The 26,425-nt window shown below is 44.9% G+C and overlaps 2 protein-coding genes across 3 annotated transcripts in view; both read left to right on the top strand.

Annotated features, from left to right (window-relative positions):
• Positions 1 to 733: 733 nt before the first annotated feature.
• Positions 734 to 9,760, top strand: arglu1a (arginine and glutamate rich 1a). The gene is made up of 4 exons (XM_061054002.1): positions 734 to 1,287; positions 3,644 to 3,869; positions 6,460 to 6,543; positions 8,155 to 9,760. The coding sequence occupies exons 1-4, from the start codon at positions 956 to 958 to the stop codon at positions 8,317 to 8,319; spliced, it is 807 nt and encodes a 268-aa protein (XP_060909985.1). The 5' UTR covers positions 734 to 955; the 3' UTR covers positions 8,320 to 9,760.
• Positions 9,761 to 14,667: 4,907 nt separating this feature from the next.
• Positions 14,668 to 26,425, top strand: part of efnb2a (ephrin-B2a) — a 30,873-nt gene continuing 19,115 nt past the window's right edge. Inside the window, exons 1-3 of one of the 2 annotated variants that reach the window (XM_061054001.1) lie at positions 14,668 to 14,785; positions 14,910 to 15,506; positions 25,210 to 25,493. In XM_061054001.1, coding sequence (XP_060909984.1) covers positions 15,394 to 15,506; positions 25,210 to 25,493 — 397 coding nt within the window. In that variant the 5' untranslated portion in view covers positions 14,668 to 14,785; positions 14,910 to 15,393. Of the gene's footprint in view, positions 15,507 to 25,209; positions 25,494 to 26,425 lie in introns of both variants that reach the window. The other variant, XM_061054000.1, reaches the window with a different exon arrangement.

Below are 26,425 nucleotides of genomic sequence, written 5' to 3'. Positions count from 1 at the left end.
TTAAACCAACAAATATATCAACACTAAACGCACAGGGCCCTTCATTGAGACCTGCCTTTATTTGTAAAAGGGACTGCATGGGCCTTAAATTGGGATGGACTTTTAGAAGTTTTATGTTACTTATCCTTTAATGAAAATATTCCAACAAATTTTTAATTAGGTTACCAGTAGCCATGTTTGGTAGGCCCACATTACTTCGGAGCCCAATGGGCCAACAAAAGGAACTTCTATTGGATACAGATTTGTTTGGAGGGTTGCCAACACAGATTAACATCCAAACATTATCTGTTTTGGGAAATGTATAACAATGCGAGATTGGTAATACAAGTTTGGAAAGGTAAAGGTGAGGACAGCATGACAGCTCAGTTAGCAGAGCTTGTTAAAGGTTTTAGGTTTGCTTGTGTAGACAACTTTTTATTGTGCAGTTAGCATATGGAAAGTTATTGAATGTATCCATGGTTTCCAAACAGTTTAAGTAGGAGTACTGAATTTCTGCAAATAGGCCTCTTAAAGTCACACTAACATACAGCCTTTTTTATCACAGACTTCTACAAACACAGAGAGTATATCAGACGCTTCCCAGAACAAAATTACTTTTTCATATAATATATAACTATTTATTTTCACACAGTAGCCTGCATGAAAGTTTATGGACTTCACCTTTCACTTGTGGCTGCATTTGACTGAGCAATCCCGAAGACCGCCGGAAAGTGCCGAAAGCCGCAATGCCTGCTGGGAAAATACAAACTCGACGAGCCGCCATCTTTCTTTGTAGTGAGTCCGTAGGGGAAAATAACAACCGATTCGCATGATTATTTCTGCTAAATAGAGGTGTTTGAGCAACTACACTTCATCTGGAATCATACCTGGCACGTTTAAAAAAAGGAGCCGGTGTGGTTTTGTTAAGACACTGCTCACATTTTAGTCATAAAGGCACAGCAGTTTGGTGGTCAACATGGGCCGCTCACGGAGCCGCAGCTCGTCCCGGTCCAAACACTCGAAAGGCAGCAAGCACAGCAAGAAACGAAGCCGGTCTCGGTCGCGGTCTAAAGACAGGGAGCGGTCCAAGAAGCGGTCCAAGTCCCGGGAGGCTAAAAGGAACCGTCGCAGAGAATCTCGCTCTCGTTCCCGGTCGACCACAGCGTCAGCCCGCAGAGAGAGAGCAGCCTCGCCGCCGGAGCGGATCGACATCTTCGGCAGGACGCTGAGCAAAAGAAACGCGCTGGACGAGAAGCAGAGAAAGGAAGAGGAAGAGAGAAGGGCCGAGATGGAGAGACAGCGGAAAATGTGAGTGTAACTTTATTTGAGCCTCGATGCTCGCCTGTGTTATATAACCTTGGCGGATTTCAAGTGGGATTTGTGCTTAGCTAAATGCTAACTAGGCTAGTTGTGTACAGTGGCATATAGAGCGTTAGCTTAGCAAGCGAATGCTAACAAGTTAGCCAACGTAGCATGCTAACAGGGCCTTGATACAGGAGCGATAAATATCCCTGTCAGAGCTGAAAGCTGCACCCAAGGGACCAGCTCATCTTTTTTAGGAGAACTACTGTGTCTCAAGGAAGATCAGAAACCTTTTGGATTTTTCACTTTCACAGTTTTGTTTCATAGATAGATGTACTTAATTGATCTAAATCTGGGAGTTATTGTGGTTTTACAGCTGCACGTTTTCAAAGCAAAGATATCCACAGAATAAATCCACTATAAATAGGCCCAAACCAAAAAAAAAAGTCAACTAACCTCAAGTGTATGAATGCATGTAAACGTACTTTGCAGAGCTGTACATGTCCTTCTAACTTTAGATTCTGATCCTGAATGATCTGGATTTGTTTGGACCAGAGAAGGTAGGCGGTTTTAAGGCATCCCAAAATGGCCGTTTTGGACGCCCCTCGGTTTGCCGGTGTTGCAGCGATGGAAGCGGGTCAAGAGAAGTGGTTCAGATAGAAGTGATTGTACTCGACCTAAAAAGCCTCTGCATGTTTCTAATAAGCTCCACGAGCAGAAACGTGCTCAAACTAGGATCGATATTGGAGATGCTTTTGAAAAATGGAGAGAGGTTAGAACACAGAAAGGTTTACAGACCGATGCAGAGCTGGATAAACACTGAAGCTTCAGTGTCCACCACATGGCAGGGAAAATTACTGGTGAAGTCAGAGTGATTAATTCGGCTGATTGCATTCACGCATGCAGCTCAACGAGTTTGGTGCAAGTGTGAAAGCACACCTGAACACTCTTTTTAGCATTTGCCTTGCAAATTTTTTTAAAACAGTGGTACGTTAGCCAGTTAGACCGAGGACATTTATCTTTAGAGATTAGTTTGCATAGAGGTACAGGACAGGAGCAACAGAGCGTTGAGATCCTGTCTAAAGAGGCGGCTGCCAAAATCAACACAACATTGAAGTTCTTCACAGTTGGTCTAAGGTATTTAAGGAGACTTTTAAAATAATGTAGTAGCAATCTTACATAAAGCAGTGCACATGTCATAGTTCCCTTTCACTCATAGTATTATCAATGAAAACTATTAACCATTTAACATATTGCATGCATGCTGCGGAAAAGCATGCGTTTAGTTTGCATGCACATAAGGGGTCCATTGAGAGATGGTCGGATCAGCTGATTCAGCAGGGAATTTGCTGCTTGAGGAGTTGCTGTTAAGTGCAGCCCTGTAAATTCTGTGCATCATAAAGTACTTCAGTGGTGTCACATTAAGACCACGACCTGTTTATTGTCTTCTGGCAGGTTCGGGTCTGTTGGGACAGGGAAGCTGCCATTGTGAAAGTGTGTGTGGTAGCCAGGGGCACGCAGACACCTGAGATCTGAGCCACTGCACCACACCTGGCCTTCTAAGTGGCTCTCTGTTACTGTGTAATAGCTGCAGGGCCACTTAACCAGGCATACAAATGTAAATATCATGTCACTGAGACTTGGTAGATAAGGAAGGACTTGGGCCTGGGCTGGGTAAGATCTCTGGTTTCCCATTGGCTCACAGAGTGAAATCAAATCCAGGGAGGGTACGTTGTCTGTTTACAGTTGTGCCAGAAGCAATGTGACAACATGACTCCCTACTCTTGATAGCTTCCTGTTCAGAGTGCATTTAAAGACCAAAAAGAACAATTTAAAAGTTGTTTCAACAAGCAGACATGATGGCAGGTGACCATCACCGTCAGTCAGCTGCTGAGCTCATGCATTCCTACAGGGGCTTGAGGCTGATACAGTCACATGTGTTATTGCTGGACTGAGTTATATGCAGCTAACCTGGGATTTGCCTTAAGCAACAATAGCTTAGCATATAATATATATGAGTGACTTGGACTAAAGGCGATGATTATTTACAATTATGTGAAGGAGTTTAAGCACAGGCTCCATACAGATCTTCATCTACCCTCCACACTTATGCGTCATCTGCTATTACCATTTCAACAAGATTTTAGCAGGATTGCATTTTGAATTACCCAGCCTGAACCATTCTCTTGTGCAGGCTCAAACTCTCAATAGGGAGTGACCACAGTGACCCATAAATTTATGGCTTTGTGGTCGTCCCTGCTGAGAGGGAGTAGTTCAAATGCATGAAGGCAACACCAACTTGCATGCTTTAAACAGCAACTTAAATTGAATTCTGTATGTCTACTGTCCTTCCCTCCTCCAGCCGGCAGCAGGAGATCGAGGAGAAGCTGATCGAGGAGGAGACAGCACGGCGGGTGGAGGAGCTTGTGGCCAAGCGGGTGGAGGAGGAACTGGAGAAGCGGAAGGACGAGATTGAACGAGAGGTGCTGCGGCGCGTCGAGGAGGCGAAGCGCATTATGGAGCGGCAGCTGCTGGAGGAGCTGGAGAGGCAGCGGCAGGCCGAGTTGGCAGCTCAAAAGGCCAGAGAGGTAACGCTCGGTCGTTTGGAACGAAGCCCCCTTCCTTCCCTAAATGCCTCCCCAATGCCTAAAACCCCCACCCCCGTTCTCCCCCCAGTCACCCTGCTCTGACTGGTGTCTTACTACAGGAGATGTTAGGATGGTGGAGGGACCTCCTAGCTCTCCTGACTGATTTTTAGGAAGGGATCTAGCCATTGGAAACTTAAATGCAGGGAGAGAGGTGCAGGGCTGGAAAATAGCCTTTCAGCAGGGAAATGATGAATCCAGATTTAACACACTATAACCATCCTTTTTTTCCCGCATGGACAGACAGTAGCTAAAGCAGATAGATGCATGCAAAAGAAAAAACATCTTTCCCTTTTTTTGCGGTTAATGAGTTCTTCATAGAAAAAACTCAACACTAAAATATGGAGCCTACATTTTGCCACTATAAACTTGTCGTCTGGAGGGTAGTTCATGAATTTCTAGGGACAGTGTTTGCCATGGCAGGGTAACAAAAAGGACTGATTTCATGTTTTTGATCCCCTGGATTGGTTTGATCTTTTGCTTTCCGAGTTGTAAGCATCTTTGTTGATGTCTTTAATCTTTTTCCTTTAAGGTGACACTTTTGTTTTACTGTCTCTGTACATCACTGACAACTTTCAAGCGTCCCCAATGCCTAAATCTTACAGCCCCTTCTCAAAATATTATATATTATATGTATGCCTGGCTTTTCATTATTTCTAATACGAAGCCCCTTCCTGTTAGAGGAACCATCTTCGGTCTCTTCAAAGTAAGCACAGGCTTAGAGAGAATAAAGGTAGACAGCAGTCTGCGCCCCGCCTCCCTGGGCGTCATTAAGAAAATGGGATTTGTTTACACTACAGTCATAATGTATTGTGAACGAGAGGGGGCAGCTAAAGCCTAGTGACCCCGACTTGCACATGGAGCAGCCAGTGGCTCGGTACTAATAGGGTGAGAAATGTAGTCCAATGGCACCTCCTGGTCTTTATCGGTCATCTCTCTCCTGCCTTATGCTCTGTCTGCATGCTACCATTCTGCTCTGTCTGATCCTCTGACTCTCAGCCACGGACAGTGTTACAGTGTGTAGGACCTAGAACAAGTATTCTGCTGACGAAGCTTTCAGCGAGATGCCCACAATGTCATCGACAAGGCAGCCGATCAATCTTGACTCTGACAGGAGTTTTAGGAACACCAGTGGAGGTCCATGTCTCTTATACTCTGATATTTAAGATCAAATTGAATGTGTAGAAAATGTTGTTTTTTGACTCACAGACAGTTTGTCCCGCACAGGTTTTCTTTACCAGCCCCCCCCCCCCCCCCCCTTTTTTTTTAACCTACACATAATGGACTGCTACATTTCCTGTTTACTGTCTGACGAGGTTAACTTTCTCAGGTCTAACCTTTTGATCTGTTCATATTTTTTCTCATATTTATGATTTAAAGATCTTTTTCTCCTCAGAGAAACAAATGTTCTGTGTTCTGTACTCACGACCTGCTTCTCCTATAGGGTTGCTGCCACGTTTGATATTTTTTTTATCTGTAAATACATTTGTGTTGTTTTTATTTTGGACACACAACTCACCAACCTTCCTAACTAGCACTTGACCTGAGCTGGCCTGCAGCCTTTCAGCTCAGCCTGTGACTCATGTCCTGTACTGTAAGTGTACCGTGGTCCGGTCCTCCTCGAGCACACACAGACACCACTTTGTACTGTACTCTCCTTCAGTCTGCTATCGTCTCAGTGGGGTCTGAGCCACTGTAAAGAAAGGAACAAAAACACTATTAAAAAAAAAAAAAGATTGAGCTGTGGCTGCAGGCTAAGAGGTACAGAGATCAGAGTTATAAAGAGGAATGCCGCGGGCGCGGTACGGCAGAATACCCCTCATACCTACGTACCCACCCACCCACCCACCCCAGGAGCGCTTCTCTGTCTCTGCAGGGGCCACACAGTCCGGACGAGACAGTAAATATTCAACCGTTTAATGCCGAAAGCTTTCACCAGTTGTGTAGGTACACAGGCAAGGAAAATGCGTAGGTATACGTGCATTGGTGAGCCAAAACTATTCCCTCCTTTATTTGTATCCTTTTTCTCTTGCTTATAATGATGTTTAAAAACCAGCACATGTATTTTCTTCTAGATTGTACTGTCTGTCATTTATATCTGTCTTCTATCTCTGAGTGTGATGAGTGGGTCCCCCCCCCCCCCTTTTTAAATTCATGTGTTTTTAAGTTTTAATGTGAGCGCCCAAAGTGTTAATTTATTTCTAGGAGGGTTTTAAACAGCAGTAGAGGGAGGGGGGAAAGTAGCGGGTTAATTTCCCCCCAGTTTCTTTATTCTTTTCGCCCCATTTTTTTTTTTGTATTTTTAAACCAATTCGAGCTGACTGCAAAGAATGCCGCAGTGTGGTTATGTGCGAGAGGCTAAACAAACTTCTCTGTGGTGCAATGAGTTAGTTTTTTTGTGTGTCTGTGCTGGGGTGGCGAGAGTGTGTGTGTGAGACAATTAGAGGGTGTGTGTGTGTGTATGCGTGGACATAACATGCTTTGTGGCTTTAGCCTGTTCGTGCGCTAACATGGAACTGTGTCACCCGTCTAGGAGGAAGAAAAATCTAAGCGGGAGGAACTGGAAAAAATCCTGGAGGAGAATAACCGCAAGATCGCCGATGCCCAGGCCAAACTGGTACGCCCTGCTGTTCTGCTTCTTTTTCGATGCATTTGTACCATTTCTGTCGGATTCATAACCCTCAATTTAGCCGCTTGTGCACGCTGCCTCGGTCACATATGAAATGACTACAAGCATTCATCCACTTTAATGCAACACTCTATATGTCGTCAAAAACAAAACGGTGCTTGTAGAATATAAAACACAAATATGAGGTTGTTTTTCCTCCCCGAGTCACTTTTTGGATTTTTAGAGCTGATCCTCACTAAAGATTTTATTTGTCAGCTAATCGTCACACAGTTTTATTTCACATGTATTTATTCACACAGTGTGTTTTTTGAGGCTTCAGAAAATAGTTTGTATTCGAGGCCCGAGTAAGGGAGCATTGTGATGATGTATTCCAGAGAAATAAAATACCTTTATTTGCCTTATTGAGCTTTACAAGCAAGCACACAAAGTGGACTCCCTGTTTAGACACTGCTGTCAGCACAAGTTGTGGTGATGGTTTTGAATTTGCAGGGAACCACCAGAGAGGACCCTGAACATTAATTTCAGAAGAGTTTAAACATAATCCCTTTAAAACCCTATCCCTGAGATGGAAATCTGTCGGCTTTATTCAGGCTCATAGCTGCTAATTAGCTAGTTAGCTTGTTATATAGCAGTATGATACCTAGCTCACTATGTCGATCGATCATTATTTCTATAGCGCCATTTTAAACAGGTAGAAGACCTTTTTAATGTTACAAGAGAAAAATGGGATAAAAGGAGATGGGGATCTGAAGCAGGAAGGATTTCTCCTTTGTGTTCCTCTCGTTCCTGTTGTCCGCACTTCCTTGCCGCTGAGGTGGAGGTTGGAGAAGGCCGTGCATGAATGAGGATGGCGGTGGTTTAGGGGACGACACAGTCTGGGACGTCGGTTGGTAGTAGTGCAAGATCACTTCGCTGAAGGTTCGGGGGGGGGGCATCTTCGGCTGCCGGGACAAGGCTTCTAACACACTGACGCTAGCCACGAACAATTAAATAATTAATATGGACGTTAGATGTGGTGAGTTTTCTTGTGCAACTTACCAAAAAACGGTAAACAAACCCAAGCTCATTTTAGCATTATATGAATAAAGAAATGAGTGTTCATTTAAAAGGTAACTCCACTGATCACCATCCAACTTTTTAGTCTGTCAGTGTTTGTCGCAGGAAAACAAGGACGTGTAATGCCTCTGTCTTAGTGCTGTTAAAGTCACTAATGTGTCTTTCATTATCAATCCTCAAGAGACTGAGACCTCGAGGCTTTCACCACAACATGACCGAATAACTTCATAGTCCTTTTGGCAAGAGCCACTTCTATAGAGTGCCTTTGAATTGATGCTTATCAGCCGTGGTTAACAATCCACTGGGTTTGTTTTTCCTCGTGGCTATATGAGTTTAAGTCTGACTAATTTGCAGCGCGGTGTTTATTCGATTCAGGCGAGCTAACAGCTGCACACAAAAGAAAAGCAGACAGTGTAATGCTGAATCTTAAAGGGGGGGGGGGTGTGAAGAAAATGCCAGCAAGTCTGTGTGGGCTCTTGGTTTGCAGGATTATTGTTTTCTGTCCCTGCCTGACCTCGTTGTTTGTGTGTGTGTATCCGACAGGCCGAGGATCAGTTGCGTATTGTGGAGGAGCAGAGAAAGATTCACGAGGAGCGCATGAAGCTGGAGCAGGACCGTCAGAAACAGCAGAAGGAGGAGCAGAAAATCATCCTCGGGAAGGGCAAGTCCAGGCCCAAGCTCTCCTTCTCCCTCAAGGCCACCGAATGAGACTGCTCCCCCATGCGTCCTGCCTTCGTCTCCCAATCCTGCTCTCCCTCCTCATCATCCGGACCCCCCACTCCTCCTCCTCCACCTCCTCTGTAGAACGCTCGCTTCGTTTTGGAAGTGCAGAAGGAATGCCGAGGAAAAGGGGTGTGACCCTGTGTGTAAACGTCCCTGTGAGGAGCCATGTTGATCCACCCGGCCTTGAAGAGGAGGCAGCTCTTCTCCCCCTTGAAGGACCTGACTGCTCCCCCCCCCACCATACTTCCTCCTCCCCCTCCGCACAGATGACTGTTGTTTGTGCTTTTTTTTTTCCTCTGTTTTATTTTTTAGGGAACTTGAACTTTTGATGTAGAATGCTATAACATGTCCCCTCAGTCTTAACTCCGGTGTAACAGCGAGTCTCTGTGCGCCTGTGCTCTTCTTCTTACATGTCCTTACAGCCAGCAAACTACAATAGACGTCGCCCCCCCCCCCCCCCCCCCCCCCCCCCCCGATCTAGAAGAAAAATGTGACTCTGTCTGGTTCATCTTACTGTAAACGCTCATGTGCAGCTTGGGAGTTGTCCTGTGGTTTCCCGTTTTGATTTCTTTTTTGAAAGTAATGTTTCCAAAGTGGCTGTCGCAGCCTTTAAAAGCACAGTGAACTTCCCGTCCAGCTGACAGGTTTGTTTGTGTCTTCCACCGTCTTGACTTCTTTCACTCATGCGATCTGTTCCCCGTTAAATATTCTCCGCTCTGGCGCCGTTTGTTTTTTACGTTTAAAAAAAAAAAAAAGACTTAAGAAGGATGACGTCCTGCGAGGAAAGAGTCAATCTGGAGTTTAGATTTATTAGCATTTTTTTGCCGTGCAGGTGGACTCCACCTCGACACCCAAGCTGCCCATGACTTGACCACAAACCTCCGACAGGATACGTGTCCCCGTCTATGACGAGGGGCCCTGTGGGGGTTATGGAGGAGTGAGAGAGGACACTTCCTGTATGATGTAATGTTAATAGCCTTGCTGTGATGTGCTGACTCCCACTGACCCCCTCCCCCTCTTCAGTTCCCTTGAGTTGTATGAAATCGATCCACTATCAGAAAGTCACAGTAATGCTAACGAGTTGAATGGGACTGTTTTTTTGGGGGGGAGAAACTCTCGAGCGTACAGTACGTGCTCTGTCCCCGAGTTTTGTCGTAGTGAATTAACTTTGGCGACTTCGCTTGATTCGTAGAGGATGGACAAGTTCAGGTAAGATCAGGTTTGAGGTCAGCAGCAGTACGAGAGAATGAGAAAGTGTGTGCGTGTGTGTGTGTGGGGGAATGTGTGTAGTTGATGCTGCCGTGCTGACCTCAGGTGGGTATACAGACTTTTTGCTAAATTGTGGGAGTTTAAATTTGTCATGTAATTTCCCCCCCGATTGTCAAGGGACTGAACAGTTGAATAAATCCATTGAATGCCTCCACTCTATCCGACCACGCTGCTCTTATTCATCATTATTTATTCATCCACAAACATTTAAACAACAGTCGAGTTACAGCTGCTTAAAAGCAGGGTTGGTCATTTTCAAAAACTAGCATGATTTTGAAAGTAGCAAGTCCCTGTACTGTACATTAAAACATGAAGGGCTCCCGTCATTTGTTTCATCAGCTCCACTTTCAGACTCCAGCTGCTGCCGTTCAGTTTGTTTTCCAGTGAAGTGAAGACTGATGCGACAAAGACTAACCAGAGATCAGCACAGACGCACCCGCTCCTCCCCCCCTCCTCCGGCTCCTGTTCATTGGATTACAGTTGATGACAAACAACATCAACAAACACTCAGTGGTTCCAGTAAGTGCTGCACTGAGGGTCAGGTTTAATGGCGGACTCCAAACAATCCAATTGGAACTGTCAAAACACATCGAACCCTCGTTGTTAACTTCCAGGGGCTTTAAGGAACAATCGCACACTTCAGTGTTTCTTTTCAGAGTCATGCTCGAGCCCTGCAAAGATTTTCACCCCAATGAATTAAAACACATTTTACAGAGTTATAACCTGGAATAAAATCTTATTATGGCTTTTAAGCATTTAGCAAAACCCGCCTGCAGACTAAAAAGCAGACAGCTGGTTAGTCGAGTTAGTTTTTATGTTCTTAAGCATTACAGGTAAAACCACCATTGTAGTCAAGATCACAAGAATTGAGACCAGAGTGCTCCAAGACCATGACATTTAAGGATAAAGGCCAAGACCCTAACTGTCACTGAAAAATCCTCATCTTGTGTGCAGCGGGTGTGTCACTCACTTAGACCGTAACACCGGGAAGGCTGCGGCCGTAACTGGGGGATAAAAGTCAAATTGTAAATTGAAGTTATTTGTTCTTTTAGAAGTAAGTGTTTTCCTTCTAATCACAGTGGTCACATGGAAAAATAACCTCTCAGTGGTGGTCTTGATTTAAAATCTGGAGTCCGCCCCGTGTGAGGCTGAGACGAGACCGAGTAAACTGTTTTATGATTCTGAGACGACACCTTCAAAAAGTGGTCTTGATCTTGATTGTGAGTACTAGAACATTATGACTTAAAATAAATAGTTTGTATTTAATTATTGTCTCTCACACACATTTATACATCCAGCCTCCAGGGCCTTACATGACACCATGACCTTTGACCTTTCAGGATCAGAGTGCAGTGGAGTAGGTCAGTTCATTATCAAAGACCGGGAGAAGGAAAACTAAAGTAAAATAAACACTAATAAAACAGACTATATTTACTGCTCACAGTGTTTAGTGTTGGTCCTTTACGTATAACTGTATCAAATCTATTTTAATGGATCTGTACATTTTAAACATGACAAAGTGGGAGGGGAGGAAACGCTTCTGAGTCGTGCAGAAATAAAACAATATTTTATGTGTGATTAAAAAATGGTATAGTTACATTTTAAAATAGGACTGGAAGATATGACTAAAACTTTTCATATCAGTTGATATCGATAATTATCACAATGAATGTTCAATAATTTTTTTCAAATCTGATTTTTGCTCCTGAGTTAAGTTGAAGACACCAGATGGTTCATTGTGGTTTGATTATTCTTTTCTATCAGAACATGACAAACTCTACTCGAACAGAGGAGAATTTCACCTTCATAAGCTCAGTGCACGTAGCTGGAAAAACCTAATGACAGTTTGCTGCTGGGGAGTCACATATTACCGGACCGGTGCTTACTGAGGGTGAAGGTCTAAGTCTCGTTTGGGACGTTTAGTCATTTCTTCTGTGTGTCATTTTGTTTCCACCGGTGGAAAAAGGTTTGTGGTGTTGACTGTTTTAGCCTCACATCATGTCGTCGGGTGTAATTAATGTTTCGAATCTATCAAACGTGAGTTATGTTTATAGTGAGAAAGATTAAAACATATCGCGATAGTTCGTTATCATTTTATCGCCCAGGCCTGTTAACACTGTTAAACAAAAGAAAAGAAACATAATGACAGAATTGGGTGTAACTTTTTTACAGTTTTATATTTTTTTAAATGAAGTAATTTAAAAGAGAAAGCTGGACTCCTTATGAACAAACAAATTAGTCATATATGTTGAAATAAAAAAAAATAGAGAATAGCTTTGGTTCAGTGGGAACTTAAATATAAAATTATTGTTTTTAGGTCAACAACACTTTAATTTCAAGCCTCGGAAATCTTTGAGGTTTTCCTCCTTTACATGATGTCGAGATACAAATCAACACTTGATTTTCGCCTTTCAGTTAAAGATCAGGATATTTATCATTTATAATTTACTGAGCTGATTATTCTCATCTCTCTCTTAACAAGTCAAAGCCTACCTCCTAGTTTTCTGTACTTTCAAAACAGACGCCATCAAAGTCCATCAACACCTCTCAGATTTCCCCTAAAGAGGAGTTGGAACTCCCGAGTGGGATCAGGACGCCCCCGGACCCCGGCCTCAGGAGCCCGACGGCCCGTCCCGGTCCTGCTCTCCGCTCTCTACTGAACAAACACTCTGCCCCCGCGGCCTGCGCTCTCTGTGCCCCCCCCCCCCCCCCCCCCCCCTGCCCGGAACCCCTCTGACAGACCAAAGGCCTCTTCATAAAAAAAATCCCTGTGTAACTTTTTAATTATTTAATAGAGATTTTAAATTTATACGAATTTCGGAAATAACATTTTGCTGAAGAGAAATCTCTGCCAGATAGTTTGCTGTTTGAGCTACTTCTGATAATAATTATTATCAACTCATCTCATTAATAGACTTTAATTTAAACATTTTCAAACTGTCTTTGCGTTTCATTTAGCCTAATTCAATTATTCAATTTGAGGAGAATTTGCATTTATTTATCAATCAGTCTCACAGGGTCAACAACAGTTAAAGAGCTACAACGTCTTTCCTGTTTGCAAGTGTCAAGCTCTAAGATTCACAGATAAGTGTGTGTGTGTGTGTGTGTGTGTGTGTGTGAGTGAATCGGGCACATATGCAGGAAAAGACGCTCCGTAGAAAATCTGTCCCACGGCAGCATGACTGACGTGTTTTTAACCGCGCGAGGCAGGAAGGAAGAGATTCAAATAAAAAAAAAATATAGAAACTTCAAAAAAACTTCCTCTGAGATGTCATCCACACCCGGAGACGAATGAAGGGAGCAAAAAAACCTAATTTAAAGAGTTATATTAAGTTGGAACAAAGACATTAAACCTTTATTTAAACCTTTAAAAATCGAACAGATAAATGATCCTATAATATCTTCGGTCAGAATTTAAAATATTTCTGAGGCATTTTCAGCCACTTTTAAACTCCACACAAACACATGAACAGATTCTAGAGAGAGAGAGAGAGAGAAAAAAACCCGCAAGAAAACTACTTTCAAAATCTGTCTGAAAAGTTATTTCAGACAATCCTAGTCGTCCCCATAGAAACACTAAGGCTACATATTATAGGTCTAATGTCTTTGAAGGATTTCTCCTTGGGCTGCAGCCAGGGAAGAAACCCAAACACTTCAATATTTAGAGAAAGTTCCGCAGGGGCTTCTGCACATGTCAGTCTGTTAAATACATTTTCCTTTCAGCCGCCTCTGAATGAAATTAATCTAAAAAGTTCACGCTGCCGCAATAAACATCCAGCCGGTGTGTTGAGAGCTCGCTGCGCCTCGGTGTTGATTCCAAAAAGAAAAAAGGAGAGAAGAGTTTGAGATAGGAGCCCTCAATTATCTGCCCGGTGTTATAACCTACCATCATGATTATCAGCTAAGCAAACAATCAGCCCCCCAATCCACAGCGGCGGCCTCTAAAGAAACCACCTGATCGAATTAAGTCGTTGGAAAGTGTGAAAAGTTCACACGTTACCTGCGCGCGCGCACCCTGGGCTGTATAACCTGCAGCTGGAGAGTGAGAGGTGTGTGTGCGTCAAATTAGAGGCTATTCACTAAAAGTTCACAGTTTGCTCCAAGTGTCAATGTGGTCCCTTTCAATTAAGACTCTGAAGGCCCTTTAGTGCATCTTAAAATAATGTTGAATAAGTCATTAAAGAGGACAATGCGCGAGGCCGAGCGATGTCGAGAATACTGATTTTGATTATTCCTTAAATGTGGAACAATGCATGATGAGTTTATTAAAAGTCAACAGAACATGTGAATTTCCCTCCATTTCACGTGACTATATGATTTAAAATAATCACAATATTCTGTTGTATTAGATTTGAATCAAACTGTACAGTTTTAAAGTTTAAATTAGGAGTGAAATCTAATATATTCGATAGTTTCTCTTTATGTGTCTCAGCCCTTCAAAGAAGATTTATCCGCTAGTGGGCGCTCGTGTCTTTCGGAAAAACTTGACCTGCACTGTATTGCACTCAATGGAGACACATGCAGCTCTGTGGCTCTGTGACTATACAGCCCTGTGTGTGAGCAAATGTCCCCCCGATGGTTTTAATGTGTGTGTGTGTGTGTGTGTGTGTGTGTGTGTGTGTGTGTGTGTGTGGGGGGGGGGTTACAGAAATCACAAACACGCGAGAAGTCATCGTTATTATCTGTGGGTGAGGGGTAAAAATTGTGGGGGGTTTTTTACATGAAGTTTTTTTTTTAAGTTCCAAAAGCTTATTTTACATGAAGAGGAATCCCTCAGTGTTTGTGTAATTAGACAAAGTAAAACATGTAACATGATGACTGGCATTTCATTCTATTATTTATTTTATTATTTAGTGTAATTTAGTCTTTTTTTTCCTCCACCTGCTTATTGAATAAAAACGGGATTCGTGCGTAATTCCTCCCAGTTCGCTCACCACGAGTCACCACTGAACCAGTTCCCCTTCTTGACTGACAGCAGATCTCCTACTGACTAGGGACCAATCAGCTGCGGCCGGGGGCGGAGCCTGGGCAAAACAAGCCTTACCAAATAGTCGCGGTCCCTTGCAGTTACTTTCCATCCAGGTTTCGGAGCAGCGTTGAGGCATCATCCCTATACGCTGTGTGCGGGACGGATCTCTGGGAGCCAGCCGCAGCGCCTGCATTGTTTTGGGGACCTCTACTAGTATGAGAACTTCCATTCCAGCTCCTTTGATTTCTTTCATTCTCATATTTTATCATTTTCTTGATTTTGACCATCCGACCTCATTGTTTCGCCCTTCTCATTTTTCTGCTGCTGTCACCCACAGTTTGTTGCTCACCACCAGCTGAAAGGGGAATATCTCACCATTCCACCACCAGCCATCTCTGTGCTTTTCTCTGCTGCTGCTGCTGATGATCTGGATTTTGGCTGCACTGCTGGACTATCACGCAGGGGATTTATATTTGTATTGATTTCCATCTGCCGCCCGCTCCGCCTCGGACACCGCCACTTTTTTCTCTCTGAGGGATGTATAACAGCGGGTTGAATCCTGCGCTCTGAACACGGGAGAATATCCACGCACTGTCTGCTGAATGAACTGCTGCTGTGCGCCCTTGGTTTTTGGAGCAGGTCTCTCTTCTGGAGATGCTCTCGCGCGTCTGATCGGGGTTTGTGGTCCGTGCGTATCCCCTCTGGATCGGGATATAAGGTGAAGCAGTTGCCGCGGAACGCTTGTCCTTTATTTTTGTGGACATATTTTTTTTTATTTGGAGGAGGATTGAGCACCGACCCGGAGGCGCGCAGGCTGCACCATGGGGGACTCGATGTGGAGATATTATTTCGGAGTTTTGTTTATTGCCTTCAAAGTGGACCTGTGCCGGGCGCTCATCCTGGAGTCCATCTACTGGAACACAACAAATACCAAGTAAGTGGAGCACACAAGCCGCGCTGATTACTGGCCCCCGTAGCGCAGTGTACGCTCTCCCGTGTGGAGACGGACTCATGCCAGACTCCGTAGAAAAATCAGCCACTTTAATGTTGCTTTGCTCGCCGCCTCAGGCTTGTGTGTGTAAAATAACCGAAGCTGAGATGAATGCGTATTTTAGAGACAGCTCTTCAGTCCAGCATACATTTTCTGGAACAAAGAGTTGGTGCAGTTGCGTGGTTTGAAATTTAAATCCATCCTCGCCTGCTCTTCTCATCTAAATAAAAACAGCCTTGCTCATCTTTGGTTTGCCGAATTTCCCAGAGTACATTATTTAAAATCCTACATACCCGCTCACCCGTCACACACACACACACACACACACACACACACACACACACGCACCATTTAGGCACACACTCAGTGTTTATTCCTGTAAGCAGCCACATAGGATCATACAAAATAATGGAGACATCATCCAAACATGTGTCAAGAATCAGAAAACTGTGTCGCTGCTCGTTGTTTTAGTGCATAACTGATAGATTTGCCGTTCGTGTGCGTCGCCGTTGGGGAATACGTAGCCTGTGCGCGCAGTGGACGGCGAGGCCCCGCTCGGCCGTGCGTTCTGGTGCCACTCAACATTACAAACCCGCCTCACAAGGAGACTGCACGGCAGTTTCAGCAATTTACTGTTTATTTGTTATTTATTGTTTATTTCTGTATTTTTTTTGGAATAATGGCCCATCGTGTTTGAGCGCTCTAAAATGGATTTTTAAGGTGACTTTCCGCTTCGCCTCCTCCCTCAATAATAACTTGGAGCGGGCGTCTCATAAATCACACCGGGCTGTAACAGGTCTGGTAAAAATAGCAGAGCTTTGAAGCCGTTTTGAGCTCATTAACATTCCCTTTCATTCCCTCACAGTTGTGTTTGTAGAGGATCAAATATTATTGGATGTTATTTTTATCCTGCCTTCTGATGGTTGTATTAATGAGAGGAATTGAAGAGAAAATGGAAACATGACGAGCTAGGCGGAGGCTTCATGGAGCTGCTGCTGGGACGCTCCCGCTCCGGGCCTCTGATGCTCTGCTCGGCTCCCAACACTTTGTGTGCAAATAATTAAATAACCAACCAAACAATGAGCTCATTTGAGGGCAGATTAGGCTGGGAATATTGTTTGTGAGATGAAAACTTGGAGTAAATCCGCCTCTCTCCAACCATGTTGTGCCCCTGGATGTAGAAGCGGATATGTACATTTCAGTCCTTTGCGGGTTGACCGCCGGTGGGTGATTATGAAGAAATCAGGCGCTCACACGGGCCCCTCGAAGATGTTTTTCTCCCTTTCCTGCCTTTTTGTGTATCCCTTCCACCCATTCAAGATCATCGACTCCCTCCACTCGCCTCCTGAATATTCCAACAGGCCAAGAAAGGCGGTTGAACTCTTTTTTTTTCTGCTGATAAAAAGGTGTCTTTCTCCTCCTCGACACCCTGCTCTCAGCCCGGCGGGGGGCGCCCCTCTTTGTGGCCGTTTCGTCACGGCCAAACTCTCAACTCGCTCAATAATTCCGCTTTTGGCTCTTGTACAGGCAGAAAGCCCCTCTCTGTCGCCCGTCCCCCCCCACCCTGAATGTCTCACAATGGAGACGTTATGATGGTCTAACAGGTGTCTATTGTTGTGTCGTTTAACTGCTGGAAATGAGCGTTGACTTGTGGTGTGCGTACCCGTGCGCGCTCACGCATTGTTTGTCTGTTGTGTCACGTAATTCAGGATATGTGGAAGGAGGATTTGCTGCGTTTGTGTGCAGGGCAGAGCTCTGGGTGTCTGCATGCAGCACGCTCGGCCTTCTAGCCTCTTGACTGTCACGACCATCTGTGTGCACCTAATGACGCTCTCATTCACGTTTTGAACTCGTTTAAAGACACTAAAAACGAATATTTTAAGGTGGATTTCTGCTGAGGTGGCTCTAAGTGCACCTATACTCCAGGCCAAATGTCTGTGTGTCACACATAGCCGATATGTTGTGAGTTGATATGTTAATGTGACTGAGTATTCAGTGCCATTTGATCACCATTTGGCCTGAATAGAATCCCCGTGAAGACAAAACAAAGCCGATTTGGTTGAAGCTGAAAACCTTTGCTTGAGTCTGATGTGCATGGAGATTTTTTTTTTTTTTTTTTAGCCTTGAGCCGATGCAAAGTGGCAGATCACAGCAAACATAAACACTGCTGGGAATATTTTCTTTTTCATAATATCATGCTATGTATAGACATAGTTGAGTTTGCTTCCAGGCAGAGCTCTCCTTCTATATAAGGATGAAACCCAACAAGTCATTTCTTTCATTTGCTTTTTTTTTTTTTTTTTAAATACCTTTCTCACAGAGCCAGAGCATGAAACCTCCTCCATTTTAGAGCTGCACCCCGAGCAAATTAGTATGTCATTCTACTTGGCGTGTCAGTTTTGATTTTGGGGGAAGAAACAAAGAAAGGGAAGAAAGTGCGTCCCTCGGAGCAAATATAGGCCTCGGGGCTGCCACAAATGCAGCGGGCATTCCGGTGGAATTAGCATTGTGCATGTGTGCATTCTTTGCGTTCTGTCTGGGTGAGAAGTTCAGAGGTAAAAGGCCACAGAGTGATATCATTGTGTGAGCAGACGCCTCTTTCTGTGCAGGTATTAAAAAAAAAAAAAAAAAAACCTTTTGTGCCTCCCTCTCCCCTCCTTTTTTTTTTAACGAGCTGAGAAAGAACAATAAATTCAGTTTGTAGTTCAAGTTGTGGCTGAAATAAATCTTTCTTAGAAACTTTAAAAATAGTTTGGACATTTCACATGAAGTCCTCTGACTCCAGCGCTCTTTGTTCTCTTTAGTTTTTTTTCCATTACGGGGCCGGAGATGTTGATGACAAACTTTGAGACCAGGATGGAAAATGTTCCTCTCATTTTTCACACATTTCAGCTCCGATAAATAGCTTGTCTCTGAGTGTCGGCTGAATAAACGACACACAAAAAAGTTTTTATCATTCCTTTTCACAGCTTGTTGACAGTCCTCGTGGTGCCTGTGTGTGTGTGTGTGTGTGTGTGTGTGTGAGCCAGTTATTCCTCCTCACTAGCAGAAAGAGAACCCCAAAGCGTGAATATCTTTATTCAGCAGGTCAGCAATATGCTCCACAGCCCGAGTCGTTCCTGCCTCTCTGTCTCTCTGCTAGTTTGTGTTCGTCCTCCTCTTTGACTATTCAAGGAAGGATGAATGTTAGAAATGTGAAGGCTGCGGGCCAGTCTAATGCCTTTGTGTGTGTAGGCCGGGGGAGAGGATAAAAAAACACTCAATGTGTGTGTGTGTGTGTTTGCAGTGTGTGCATCTAGAAAAAAAAAAAAGAGAAAACTCCCTGTGCAGGGCCCACGGCTGTGTCGATTAAACCCCATTGTTGTTTGCGCTTTACTACTCTACTGCCCTTATGCATGAACCTCTGAGGAGAAAAAACAAGAGAATGACCCCACCACCTCGCCCTCCTTCCTCCCCCTGATCGCCCCAACACACACACACACACACACATCACAACACACACACCTCCTTCTTCTGGTAATCCATTTTGTAGTTGGGAGGGAGAAACAAAAGCGAGGCCTGCTTTACATGGTTTATGTAAAAGGAACGCTGCCTCTCCTCCACTGCAGTTCATTAAGAGATTACATAGAAGCCCAAAGACCCTTTGTGACCGGGCAGCGACGGGGGCACCTCTGTGGGTCCTTTTGTGAACATAGGGGGGGGGGTGGGGGGTTAGAGAGAGAGAGGGAAGGAGGTGGAGGAGGGTGGGGAGGGCGTGCATAGAGATGCAGCTCCATCATGAATGACTGACGAGGCCTTGTGCTGTAACGATGCCCTCCCCTCTTCCTCCAGCTATCCCTCCTTTTCCTGAACCCCCTGCGGAGCCTCTAATTTTCTTTTCTTCCTTTTCTTTTCTTCAGCTGACAGAAAGAGAGAGAGCGAGAGAGAGAGAGCGAGAGAGAAAGATCAGTTGTTTTAATTTAGTTACATCGACCGACAGCTCAGGCAGAAAGTGAAATCCTGCCATGTTGGACTGCGAGCTCACCCTGCCGGGGTTATGGAGGTTGACGTGGCTTTTTAATGATCAGAAAAGTTGATGATTAAGATTGTGTGCGAGTGAAAGAATAGGAGGGAAGAAACGACAGAAATGAATCAGGGAGCGAGAGAAGAAAGCGTGGGGGCCCCTTGGGGGAAGGAGGGTAATTATGTCTAGGCCGGCTCAGATCCCACAGGCCTGGATTACTGGATGAAAGGTGGGCCGAAGGCAGACAGAACCGGAGAGGACGAGAGGGGGGATAGGGTGACACTCAGCGTAAAGACATCCGTCCCCTCCGTCTCCCTCGGCCGACAGAGGGCGAAAGCCGAGGCGCGGAGATGAATTGCAGTGGATTAACCCTCACTATGCCTCGGCTTGGCCTCTTTGTCTGCCGCCTTAATGAATCCGTGCGTTGCAGCTGGGACTCAGAGTCAAACAGTTGCTCTTGATGGGCAGTAAATATTCAGCCTCCTCTCGGCTCACTTTGTGTTCCTATAACTTCAGGGCCACAGGAAGAGAACAAGGGCGGGGGGGGATTACACCCGGGATCTGCTTTGTATCTACACGGAGGCTTTGGGGTGACGTGGAGATGTGCAGGGACCAAAAGACGCAGAAAAGTTTGAGAGATGTTTTTTTTCTTCTTTTTTTTTACTGGCGACAGATGCAGCGGTCGTAACCTCTCAGGAAGTAGATCCACAGTCCTCCTCCTCCTCCTTTGGCTCCTTTTGCCCCAAACGTTTCCTCTCTCCTCCCCCGAACACACACACTCTCTCAAACTCACACACACACACACACACACGCGCACACACTAAGAGAGACACCAAACTTAAAGGTGAAGAAAGCTGGTTAGAGGATAAACGAGAAGAGCAGATGTCAGGCGGTAAACTTTCAAGTCTGCAGGATTCACCCTGAGTGTCACCCACCTGTGCGTCCCATCAGCTCAGTTTGTCACTTTCACCTGGTCGGAAACTCAAGATTGGCACGTACAACTTTGAAAGAGCTCAGATTTAGCAGCACTGAACATCATCTCGGACAGAAGTCCCCGCTTTTAAAAAGCAGGAAACTGCAGCTGTCCGTTTCTACCCTCTTCTTCTTCTTCTTCTTCGCTTTATAAACACTTTTTATTTGTTTATTTCTCTCCGGCTCTGACCCAGATGTGGAGATGTTGAGGAAAGAGTTCAGCACCTGTGGTCGTTCTCACCCTCCACCAAATGGCCCGACAGCGTGCTCACACACACACACAGGAGAGAAACGGTGGGGGGGGGGGGGGGGGGGGGGGGGTGGGCATCACAGCTCGGTCCTGTAAACTCTTCCTCTGGTGTCGTCACAGTTTTTTGGTGTTTTGTTTAGCAGAGAGATAAACAGAGAGATGAGAGGAGGAAGAAAAGAGGAGTGCTACTGTAACTGCAGCTGCTTCCTTCAGTCCTGTGCTGCTTTCATCTGCAGAGTCACTGACTCGGCCTTCAGCTTAGGAGAGGACAAAACGGTGCAACGGTGCAATTAATCGAATAATTGTTGAGCTTGTAAAACAAATGTTTACTAAGTCCAGAGTGTCTCAAAGTTTCATCTCACACAAAATATGAATGTTTTTTGATATATTTAAAAGATTTCATCTTGGAAAACAGATTTCCGTTCAGAGACAATCAACATGTCGATTCATCCACAACCAGCTTCGTCTCTGTGCTGTGTTACAACCAAGCTCTTACCTTTTACACCTTTTTAAACATTCTTAATGTAACTCCACGTTTCTTAAAGGCTCGTTAAGTCCGATGAGAAAGTGTAAATCCTGTTCTTGATGAGGAATAGCCTGTTTCATCGTGTTTGTTCTCAACGTGTTTGTGTGCACTAAATATTCTCCCTCCCCCTCAGTCCGCTTTAGTCGGTTTATGAAGCGGATATTTCACTTTTTACAACCTAAAGAAGACTTTATGAAACATCAGGATGTGTCAGCTGTTTAGAGAAATCAAATATTAAATATATATTCAGTATATTTTCATGTGCATGTAACTTCTCCTGCTCTCCCCCAGGAGTCGATCGTGGCCGTTAAGAGGTTAATTCTCTTTAATGAATCGAACGTGTAGCTTACAAACGACTCAAAGTGAATTAATCCAACTCATTTATTCTTCTCTCCACTCTTCCATTTTGATTCATCAGCCTTTGATGCTTTTAGCGTCCAGACGAGCAGCAGCCCTCGGTGATAAACGGCTCTCTGCTCTTTGCTGCTGCAGGAATATTTATGGTGCGGGGAGTCGTCTTCCTAAAGAAGAAGGAGGCTTTTATTTTGAGGAAGAGGAGGGGAGGGGTGAAGGGCCAAGTGTGCCTTTAAGCAGGGTGGGGGGCCCGGTGGAGGAGGAGGAGGAGGGTAAAGGGGGGGGGGGGGTCAAACACATTTACAATCATGAGACGGCAGGGCAGGCTTCTATTTGTTGTGCGCCACTCCCTCTCTCTCTGTGTCTTTATTCGACCTGTCTGTCCATGTTGTAGCTGCATCCTCCACACATGTACCCATCAACCAATCACACAGCGGGGAGGAAAATCAAGTCCGACTCCTCTCTCCTTCGTTTTGTGTTGTTTTTTTTTTCTTTTTTACAAAGACACAAACCAGAATAAGTCATATTTAGCCGTAATCAGCCCCTTGGCAGCTCCTCGATAAACCCACACTGAAACCACACTTTTATCCTCCTCTGTCAGAGTTATTGAATGCTTTCATTATGCGGCACTTTGCTGTAAATCAGCTGGCTCGAACACGACAGTGGAATGGAGAGGATGGTGTTTTTTTTTTGGTTTGCCCCTGGCTAAGGCAGATCTCATGTTTGACTAGTAAAGAGAGTGAAAGAGCAGGAAGCCGGACGCCATGATCCCAGATATCGTACTCAGACAGGAGTGACTCAGAGAGCAGGCCCACACAGACGCTGTGACCGAACGAGACGGACACATGAGGAGGGTATTTCCTTTAGCTCTGGCATATCTCTGTGTGTGTGTATGTGTGTGTGTGTTCCCCATGTGTGTAGGTTCAGTCTAACAATCTCCTGCTTTTTCGCCCACTCTCTGTGCGGATAGCATTCATGCTAGCAGGGAGGGAGTTCAGACGCTCTTGTTTTCATGGAGGTGGTGATCAGAAAAGAATAAAAGAATCCACCTGTAGGTCCTGCGTGCTCATTGGCCTGCATGTGTGTGCACGAGAGCGGGCTGTGATGTCACATTTTGACTTCTGTATTGCTTTGGGTTCAATCTTCAGACCTTCCTTCTCTCATCAGTGTTAAAAACGAGAATGTGGATCTGTTCTATTCAGATCTGCTGTTCACCGCTCATCCTGTGAGATCTACTGAAGCATTTCTAGATTCACCTCTGTAGATGAATAAGAGCCACCACAAGCTCTGCTACAGACACACACACACACTAATGCACCGACACACAGACACACACACACACACACACACACACACACACACTTATCAGTACACGCATGCCTGCTTTCACCCCTGTGTAAACACACATGCTCACCACATCCACGCATGAGTGGATCCCTCCAACCACACACACACACACATACACACACACACACACACACACATACACACACGAGGTTAATGCATAGACATACCATACACCACATTATCACCCCCCCCCCTTTATGCACACAAACACACAGATGTGATACAGAATGCAAAGACATACATTCTCTCTCTCTCGCCCTCCCTCTCTCTCTCGCCCTGTGTCACTGGACACACTGTGCAGCTGAGTGTGTCCTCAGGGGGAGGAAGAAATATTCGCTCGGCCTAGTTAGCCGCTACGTGCGCGTGTGTGTTCTTGTGCGCATGTTTATGTGTGTGTGTGTGTGTGTGTGTGTGTGTGTGTGTGTGTGTGTGTGTGTGTGTGTGTGTGTGTGTGTGTGCGTGTGCTCTCCTGTGCACATGCTCCGCCCTGAGCGCTGAAGATGTTGCACGCTGTGAGAGGAGGAAGAGAAATAATGTATGTGTCTGTTTATGTACGTTTGAGCGACAGCAGAGAGAAAGAGGAAATACAGTTTCTGTGAGAGCGAGCGGGGCCTCCATGTTTATAAGTATGAAGCTCATTATGCTCCCCCTGCTATTTCATTTAGCACTCTTTGTTAATTATGAATCGACTGTGCCTCCTCGACCGTCGCATCCCTGTGTGCAGGCTCCCCTGCTGCCCCGCGGTGCCGCTCTTTGTAGTCAGGGGGAAAAAATAAAGTCAAAAGCTTTACGCTGCGTTCAGTCGTCACTGTGACAGCACAGAGCTGAGGATGTGAGCTGTGCTTTCTTCCAGGAAGTAGGGTCAAAGGTCACGTTCGGATGCTCGGCCTGCAGAGACTTTTAGTAAGTGTTTCATACAAATGTATGGCCGAGTAATGCACAGGGAAGGAATCAAGGAAGTTGTGGAACAATTAATCGGTTAGGGTCAAAGTTCATCCACGTTTTGAATCATCTTTGGATATGAATTATCGCAGCATTCATAGGAGAAAAATCAGCTCATAGTGATGAACGCAAGGAAGTTAAATGCATCAAGTGCTTCACATAAAAAAAGACAAAATGAAGATTAAAAGAGGAATAAATATTCAAATAATATAAAAGCTGAAATATGATGAAAATAAAGGATTAATAGCAACAGTTGGTCTAATTCAGTTTCTCGTTGTTTAAACGTGTAAACAGAAGGTTTTTGGATTCATGCCAAGAAGAACAACCTGATTACTAATTAAAAATAAATCTCCTGCTTTAAACTCAGACTGGAACCTGCAGCTGACCTCGGCTGTAAATAAATCCTCAGATAATGAGATCTATGAATCCATCAATCGTCTGGTTGCTTCTTCAAACATCTTCAGTTGGACATCATCAGAAGTTTGATTTCATCTCTGAGTGCATCCGATCGCTGACACATTAAGACAATAAAAAGGATGAAATCCTCACCATCAACGTTTGGTATTAATGCTTAAAAAAACGTCTCGTACCGTTAACCGATCATCCAACTCGTTTGTGGATAATCACTTAGAACACACCTACTGGAGCTTCAGCTGTGTGTGTGTGTGTGTGTGTGTGTGTGTGTGTGTGTGTGTGTGTGTGTGTGTGTGTGTGTGCCATGCTGCAGGGGGATCACACTTCTTGGAGACTAAATGGCAACATTATTTTACTTTCAGAAAGAAATTAGGGAAATTGAACCCCCCCCCCCCGACAAATCCCCTCCAGCTCTGTGCGTGTCTCTGCTGCTCTTCCTGTTGTCGCTCACTCTTTTGTTATTGTTTTTTTTTTACGTTCTGTTTTGTATGCCTTCCACTCGCATCCGGGAGGAGCGGCGCATTCTCCTCATCTATCCCGTTAATTATTCTCCCTCTCTGCAACGCTGGAGAAAAAACAGCTCGGAGATTTCCTCGTCAGATATGGGGGTCACTTTGCACCGCACATCCATCACACACAGCACACATTCCACCATTATCCGCCATCATCTAAAATTAATGAACACAATCAGTAATTACCACATCAATAATTAAGCCGACGTCTCTTTTTTTTGGTGAGATATAGAGAGCTGGATGGCAAACACTCCAATCTGAAATGCATAATGAATGACTCCTCATCGCTTCTCTGCAGCTGGCTCATTTCTTTCTTCTCCTTTCAGATTCGTGCCAGGCCAAGGCGTGGTTTTGTACCCCCAGATCGGGGATAAGTTGGACATTGTGTGCCCCCGCGTGGACGGCGGGGTGGCCGACGGTGTGGAGTATTACAAGGTGTACATGGTGCCCAGGGAGCAGCTGGAGAGCTGCACCATCACCAAGGCCGACACGCCGCTCCTCAACTGTGTCAAACCCGACCAGGACGTCAAGTTCACCCTGAAGTTTCAGGAGTTCAGCCCCAATCTGTGGGGCCTGGAGTTCTTCAGAGGGAAGGACTACTACATCATCTGTAAGTACACGTCTCTCCCTGAAGGCGTCATAAATTAGGCGGTGCATAATTTAAGGGGGAAAGCGGCCTTTTAAACAGTCAGGCGAGGTTGAAGCACCAGCTGTTGGTGACATGTGTCAAGGCTCAGGGTCAGGTTTGTTGTGCATTTTTCCTTGAAGGCTAATTCCTGTATTTTTTAAACCCGGGCAATATTTCAGGGTGGAAATGACTTAAACATACAGAAGTTTTGTAATTGATTCTGTACGCAGCTTCAGCCTGCGGCAGCGAAACAGGCTGGACCGACTGCAACATAATCCCCGAGGGCAAACGAGCGTGATCAGATGTTTGTCTCTGACAGGCTCAGATTGTTATTCTCAGAGTCTGACAACATTACAGAACAGATCCTAACAGAGAGAGAGAGAGAGAGAGAGAGAGAGAGCTTTGTCGAAACGTAGGAAACTTGTTTTGCACCACTCCTTTTGAAACCACCGAACTCCATCGACAAAAACACGATTTCTAGCTCACAGACAACGGGAGATGCTGGTCTACATGTGCCTTCAAAAACTAACTCACATGCAGTAAAGCGTCTTACCAAGGCAGAGGTAGACCATCAACTCCTGCGCTCTGTGAGCTAAAATGAAAATGTTTCTGTCCGTACAGTCTGGTGGCTTTAAAACAAGAAGAGGTGTTTCAGGTTATTAAAACAGGATATGACTCTTTTACAGAAGGTCTTAATCTATAAAATCCTCTCTCTGTAGTGTTGACGAGCCTGTCGGTGGAAAAACAGTTGAACACAAGTTCATAAACTCTCGCTCCGTGCTGTAAATCGACGTGTTTGGTGGTCAGGACGTATCGGAAATAAAGTGAAGCAGACGAGGCTGAGGTTGAAAACGAGGGTAGCGCTGCTTCCTCTGTAGAGAAGTTTCTACTTTCTGAGTACTAATTGAGGTCAT

This window comes from Labrus mixtus, chromosome 13 (assembly GCF_963584025.1).
Source record: "Labrus mixtus chromosome 13, fLabMix1.1, whole genome shotgun sequence".
Lineage (NCBI taxonomy): Eukaryota > Metazoa > Chordata > Actinopteri > Labriformes > Labridae > Labrus > Labrus mixtus.
Note: the sequence above shows the minus strand (reverse complement) of the source record. Positions and strands in the feature narration are given on the sequence as shown.

Coding starts and splice junctions, on each gene's coding strand:
- arglu1a (XM_061054002.1), top strand. CDS start 956: ATGGGCCGCTCACGGAGCCGCAGCTCGTCCCGGTCCAAACACTCGAAA. Junction 1,288..3,643: donor ATGGAGAGACAGCGGAAAAT/GTGAGTGTAACT, acceptor TCCCTCCTCCAG/CCGGCAGCAGGAGATCGAGG. Junction 6,544..8,154: donor CCGATGCCCAGGCCAAACTG/GTACGCCCTGCT, acceptor TGTATCCGACAG/GCCGAGGATCAGTTGCGTAT.